This window comes from Rhinopithecus bieti, unplaced genomic scaffold (assembly GCF_001698545.2).
Source record: "Rhinopithecus bieti isolate Rb0 unplaced genomic scaffold, ASM169854v2 scaffold_34876, whole genome shotgun sequence".
NCBI classification, from domain to species: Eukaryota; Metazoa; Chordata; class Mammalia; order Primates; family Cercopithecidae; genus Rhinopithecus; species Rhinopithecus bieti.
This window is the reverse complement of record NW_016814760.1, coordinates 586,762-593,799: the sequence shown is the minus strand read 5'-3', so window position 1 is coordinate 593,799 and position 7,038 is coordinate 586,762. Positions and strand designations below refer to the sequence as shown.

The 7,038-nt window shown below is 35.0% G+C and overlaps 1 protein-coding gene across 15 annotated transcripts in view; it reads left to right on the top strand.

The window, feature by feature from the left end:
• The window catches only part of RPS6KC1 (ribosomal protein S6 kinase C1), a 223,155-nt gene that overhangs the window by 208,183 nt on the left and 7,934 nt on the right, over positions 1–7,038 (top strand). For 13 of the 15 annotated variants that reach the window (XM_017851939.1, XM_017851937.1, XM_017851949.1 and 10 more), the window contains 2 exons: positions 2,060–2,142; positions 3,213–3,308. In XM_017851939.1, coding sequence (XP_017707428.1) covers positions 2,060–2,142; positions 3,213–3,308 — 179 coding nt within the window. Of the gene's footprint in view, positions 1–2,059; positions 2,143–3,212; positions 3,309–7,038 lie in introns of those variants that run through there. The other 2 variants (XR_001881479.1, XM_017851942.1) reach the window with 1 other exon arrangement.

Genomic DNA, 7,038 nt, shown 5'->3' with positions numbered 1-7,038 from the left:
AAAAAAAAAAAAAAAAAAAAAAACTCACCAACCCAGAGGCAAATCAGTAAAACATCTTGTCATATTTTCTTACCAGTCTTTTTTCTAAATGTGTACTTTTAAAATTAGAATTGTATTGTTTTACAGCTTTTAAAAGCTATTGTTTTATAGCTTTTATATGTTTTATATACAAACATTCACTTAAGTATATGTGTTTTTATTTTATTTTATTTTTTGTTTTTTAATTTTTATTTATTTATTTTTTTGAGATGGAGTTTCGCTCTTGTTGCCCAGGCTGGAGTACAATGGCATGATCTCAGCTCACTGCAACCTCCGCCTCCCGGGTTCAAGCGATTCTCCTGCCTCAGCCTCCTGGGTAACTGGGATTACAGGTGCTCACCACCACACATGCCTAATTTTTGTGTTTTTAGTAGAGATAGGGTTTTGCCATGTTCGCCAGGCTGGTCTTGGAACTCCTGACCTCAGGTGATCCACCTGCCTCAGCCTCCCAAAGTGCTGGGATTACAGGCGTGAGCCACCACGCCCGGCCCTATTTAAAATGGTTATGTAGTAGTAATCCATAATACAGATGTGCCACAACATATATGATTAAATCTCTATTGTTAGGTAGTTCTCAGTTTTTCAAACAAGCAACTATTTTATAAATGCAAAGAGTTCTAAGAATATTAGGAGACTTCGAGTCATTCACTTACTAGTTTGAATTAGTTAATATCTGCTTTCTTTTTACTACCTAGTTGAGAGCGGCTAGTTGGAGAATGGAAACTGTGATTTGGCATGAAGCACTTTAGGAAGAGAGTGGGCTCAGAAAGGGCTGTGAAGGGGTAGAGTTCCATATAGACTATTTGAACCTCGGAAAAGGGATGTAGAAAAGGTTGCTGAATGGAGTAATTTCAGTGTTTTGCATAGGAGTGACTCTTTTTCTGGTCCATGTGACTTTTGCTTGAAGACTATTGCTCAGGCTATTTTGTAAGTTTGGGGTTCTCCCACACAAATAGATTGACTAAGCACTGGTTAAAAGGCTAGGCACCTGAGTACCACTTACATGTTGTACTTTCCAAGTTCTAACCTAACTACTTATAAACTCGAAAATAGTTACGAATTGTGGGTTACCTATAGTCAAATAGTAGGGTTTTTTTTTTTTTCCAGTCAATTGGAAATGAAAGGGCAGGTATTGGCAAGGCTTAGGGACTAATTCAATGCCATTAGGAAAGCACAAGATAATTTAAGGGCTAAAAGCCTCAAAAAAAAAAAAAAAAAAAAAAGGGAAATGAAGAGTTGTTGCTGATTGGTGCAGGAACCTGAAAGATGAGACCTGAAAACTCAAATTACATTTCAGGAACTTGTGCTGGCGAGAGATAGGGATAACACAGATAAAAGTGTAATTTGTAGATACTCTAAAATCCCTTATCTTGGCCAATAATTTCAGCCATGGCTTAAAATAATGTATCTATCTGTACTTTAGCAAAATGGGTAGATTTGCATTTCACATGTTCCTCCTTTGGTTGAAAACAACTGATTACATAGGAAAGGGAAGATGATACTCTAAACTAGGTCTTCATTCTGCTACAGTATGACATTGGACAGGGCATTTCATCTCTCTGCTTTCTAACCTGCAAGTAAAAGGATGATTAATATTGGTTTAGATAATTTTTAAAGTTCCTTTAGAACCTGAAGAATCTTTATTTCTAAAACAAAAATGTCACCCATGAGGTAGAATTGGCTATACTTTCTCAACTGTAAGAAATTAAGCAAAATGCTGATCTAGTAGGTTCACATAACTTTTAAGTAAAGCATCTTGAAGGTGTCCCTCTATCAGCTGAAGAACAAATGTCTGAGTTTAATATATGACTGCATCAAAAAAAAAAAAAAAAAAAAAAAAAAAAAATGCAACCACAGTAGGTGACCAAAAGGATAAGTAACTTTCAGGAATTTTGAAAGCCCAGTAGTATTTAGTATATGCCCTCTCAGCATTAAAAAGGTCACCTTGCTAATACATGTTAATTTTGAAAGTTTAATTGACCTTTGGAATTTTAATATCAACCTTTTTTGGTGTGTTTAGAGGTTGGAGCAATCACTGAAGAAACTGAAGCCTGTGATTGGTGGAGTTTGGGTGCTGTCCTCTTTGAACTTCTCACTGGCAAGGTAAGCAGTGACCTGGATGTTTAATAAATGTACTCAGGTGCTACCTTGATTTCAGATTGAGAATATTAGCCTTCACCCTTAGTTTTTAAATCAGGGACTAAGCAAGAAAAACTTTGATACCGAAAGCAGGTAGACAAATACAAGTTTATCGAGATTCCAGATTTTTTTTTAAAGTTGGATTGCATTACATTGAATAAATTGATGGTAAAATTATTTTATGTCACAATATTTCATAGTGAAATATGACTAAACCTTTTTTCTTTTTAATTTTCCATGATTCAGCTTTAACAGGGTCAAATCTGTAAGGTTTATATAAGGATGTATTAAAATTCTCTGGATGTTTTAAACATCTTGTCTGAAACCAGGAGGGAGTTCTTATTTAAGAAAATTAATGTAGATATTAAAGTTAGCATTATCTTTTCTCAGTACCATAAATTTTCCTATCTGTTCTAGCTTAAGGACAGAAATTATACTCTCAGATGAATGACTTTTGAGTATGATGTTTGAGTTAGTAGACTTTAATAAAGTATTGTGCAGATTGCTTCCTGGGAAGAAAACAGAGAAAATGTACAGTTACGCTTTTGTAAATAGTCATCTACCTACGTGTGTAGATAATACTGACCTAAGATTGTTGGAGAGTTTACAAATCACCTTTACGGCCATTTAAACTGTAAAGCGCTATATATGTATGTAAAGTATTATAACTAACAATTTCTAAACTTTGAAGAGTTTTTAAAACATTAAAACATTTTAAAGGGATCAGATCCCTTTTTAGTTTTGCATATAATTTAAGCATTTCTATAATATTCTGAGCCATTAATTTTATAACCAAGGACGATGGGACAGTAGCATAAGCTTATGATGTGATCATGGTGATTGTCTTCATTTCAGTTAAAAGTTCTATAGGCTCATAGCCCTCATCCTAAACAGCTTAGGCGGCACTGTGTTGATTACTACACCTCCAATTAAAATGGTTGTTGAGCGCTCTGTACTTGCTGTCCCTAAATCCTATGATACAACAAAATATGATGTTATTTGGGATAAGAAGTGTGCCTGATTGATTGTTTCAGACTCTGGTTGAATGCCATCCAGCAGGAATAAATACTCACACTACTTTGAACATGCCAGAATGTGTCTCTGAAGAGGCTCGCTCACTCATTCAACAGGTAATTTAATTGACCTATTGGCCAGGTTTATCAACCATGCAGATTAGCAGAGCCCACACCTCCAAAACCTTAAAAAGAGATTAGTTTGGAGCAAGAAAAACCCATTTAACCTAAAACAAAGATGCATTCAGAATTAATACTGTATATTTTCAGGCTTTTGCTATCATCAAAGTATTGATTGGGTCAGAGAGTATAGTTAAAACTTCTTGGTATTAATTTTTTTTCCAAAATTCAGGACTCACATTTAGTCAATTCTGTATATTTGTATAACTCTGTGATTTGAGTATTGCTTTTAGCTTGTCTGGGGCTGCTCTAATTTTGCAGTTGCATTTTGTAACCTTCTATGAATGGCTGTTTTCAGTTTTTAATTCTTATTTATAAATTTACTCAGGTTATTTATAAAGCTACTCAGGTAGCTTTGGAGGGGCATATTAGAAAATCTTGTCAAGTTAGATACTTCATCATTGGTGGAACTTGGGCATTGGTGTCAATGATTACATTTCTGGTGGGTTTGAAGAAAGAGACTATTGATAATTAAAGTTCAGTATCCCAGAGACAGGCTTGGAACTCCAGTGAGCTGCTTAGATTGATTCCCCATACTTAAATTATTCCTCTAGTTTTGTATAGTGAATTTTGCTGAGTATATTGAGGGTTGTTAGTACTCTGGTGCCACAGGCCCTTTGCTGGGCTATCAGCTGGAACAAGCAGGCCTGGGATCCTTATACTTTGATGAAAATATAATGGAAAAGTTATTTGAAAAGATCAAGAACTAAAATTATGTAATGAAACATGGATTGTTTTTAAAAATCAGGGAAAACAAAAATTGAAAGAAAAGAGGGCAGGGGAGCATATATTAGAAAGATAATTAACTAGTATTCTCTTGAAGAGTGATTTTGCTTTCATTCAACAAATATTATATACAAGGCACAATGCTATAAGCTACAAAGGTAAGACACGTAAATAACCATACCACATGGAAATTAATAAAGGCTGTCAAAGAGTTTTAAAAAATACTATGGCAAGTCAAAAGAAGGAGGCAGATATAATCAGTGGAGTGGTTGTATTAGGGAAAGTTTTTGTGGAATGGATGCTACTTTTGCTGGGCCTTAGAATTTCAGCATGGCAAGGCAGGATGTGGGGAGAACAGTCTTGGTGGAATGAATGGTTTGAACAAAGGCAAGGAAGGAGTCTGAAAGACCCAAGTTTAGGAAACAAAAGTTTGATTTATCTGGACTAGAGAGATAAGTAAAGATATGGGTAGTAGGTGAGCATAAAAAAATAAGTTGGAGTTCTCTTATGGGGTTCTATCATCACAAACACAAGAGTAGAGTGATAATATTTAATTCATTAAAATTTGAGATTTGGCCGGGCACAGTGACTCATGCCCGTAATCCCAGCACTTTGGGAGGCCGAGGCGGGTGGATCACGAGGTCAGGAGATCGAGACCATCCTGGCTAACACGGTGAAACCCCATCTCTACTAAAAATACAAAAAATTAGCCGGGTGTGGTGGTGGGTGCCTGTGGTCCCAGCTACTCGGGAGGCTGAGGCAGGAGAATGGCATGAACCTGGGAGGCGGAGCTTGCAGTGAGCCGAGATTGCACCACTGCACTGCAGCCCAGGTGACAGAGTGAGACTCCGTCTCAAAAAAAAAAAAAAGAGATTTGGAGTTTGTGGAGAGGAGTAAGTAAAAGATTTAGAGTTGTACTTCAGGAAGATTAATTTGCCCAGAGTACGTAAACTATAAAGAAACAATCAGGTTGGGAATGCTGAGATGAGAATACCTAGAGCACTTTAGATTAAGAGGTAATGAAGAGATACATAAAACATTTCATTCTAATGTGAAAAAAGAGCAGCTATTCATTTGATTTCATCTTATTTGTTGTGGCACGAGATAAATTCAAAGTATTTTTTAGTAAATAATTTAGGAAAGACTAGCAACTGCTATTTTTTTGTTTCTCTTCCTTAAAGAAGTAGTCATTATTATCTAATACTAAAAATAGAATTCCTCATAATAAGTTATCAAGTTCGGCTTTTGTCTTTATTAGAAGTTATGTTGTAAAGGAATGTAGGCTTAAGGTATGGTAAGTCTCCAAACTCAGATATGTATATCTTATATAGTAAATCAGCATTATGTCATTGGCCTGCCTAAGGAAACTACCACTCATGTTGAGGAAACATCATCAGGAAAGGGAAAAGGGGTCTCTTGGCATGATTAGCAATTTGTCATTTTGACTTTCCTTTTCCACTACCTCACAGGTCATAGAGGTCACTTTAAAAAAAAATCACAAGATGATTTATATGGAAATAATTCTACTTGGGGGAAATTTTCTCCTCTTTGGTCTTTTAGCTCCTTGCTTTGTTGTTAGATTTCATAATCCCCTGTACCCCTGGTTCATTTATCTGTCCAAGTCAAGCGAATGGTGCCAAAGTAAACATAATTACGTTTTAAATGCAATCTTAAAAAAAATTCCTCAGAGCATGTATGTTTGTGCTTTAGCATGTACATTAGTTAATTATGACACAGTTGCTTGGTCAGTTTTAGGAAATTGTGTGAGGAAAAGACCAAAACAAATTTTTTGTGCCCTCATTGCTCAGCTCTGTTGCCTATTTTTCAGGAGAAAGGAGGTTGGCAGCTGCTGTCTTGGATTCATTAACTTGAATGTGCCACTGGCTGACATTTTCTTAAGCAGTAGAATCTTTCTGTGACCTCTCTTTGAGATGTATTATAGCCTTTAAAACAGCAGAATAAGCAAGATAGTCATGGTTAAAACAATTACACTTTTGCCTATAGATTTATACTTGCAAATATATAGAGGAGTTCATGAACTAATTAAATTGACTTTAGTAAAAGTCAAAATATGAACCTTTAGAATTTCACATTTAAAGTAACATTTTAGAAAGAAACCAGTTGTTTATAATGAAGAAGAAAGAACTTACATGTTTATATGTTTCCTGAAATACTAAATATAATGCTGTCATTGCAGTTAATTCTTACAAATATTTGAAATGTTAGATTTATATTAAAATGTTTGATGCCTTCCACATTTCAGTCAGTAGACATAAATTGTCTGATTGTAAAAGTGGATTTGATACATGTAGGATATTCCTATGATGTTTGTTTTGTAACAATAGCTTTTCTCTTAGCAAATCGTAGCAACTACTAATATAAAAATTCTTTGAGCAATTAGGTTTAATAAACAGTGTAGTATGGTTCAGTTTGAGTGCTAGACATAATATCAAGTAAAAGACTGTTAGTATAGTCTTTTGAAGTGTATGCTTCACTCCCCGTATGGATTTAGTTATACCCAAGTGAAGTAATAGATTCTTAGCATTTGCAGATCTCACTTTCATGAGGCATTGTAATGTTGTTGTTAAGGCATGGATTCTGGAATCAGAATGCTTGAATTCAAATCTTGTCTTTGCCACTTACTACCTGTTTGATCTTAAACAAGTTACTTAATTTCCCTTTTCTTATCTATAAAATGGAGATAATAGTAGCTATTCATAGAATTGTGAGTTAAATGAGTTAACCTGTCATAAGCACTTAGAATAATACCTGGCATGTGGTAAATGTTATGTATATCTTTGTTAATATTATTGATGGGACAGTGAGGAACATTCATGACACAGTAATTTGCAATTTGATGAAGCATGTATTGGAATTATAGGTCTGCTAATGAAGAATGAGGCTACTGCTATTGGCATAGGTCAACAAAATTCTTTTTTTT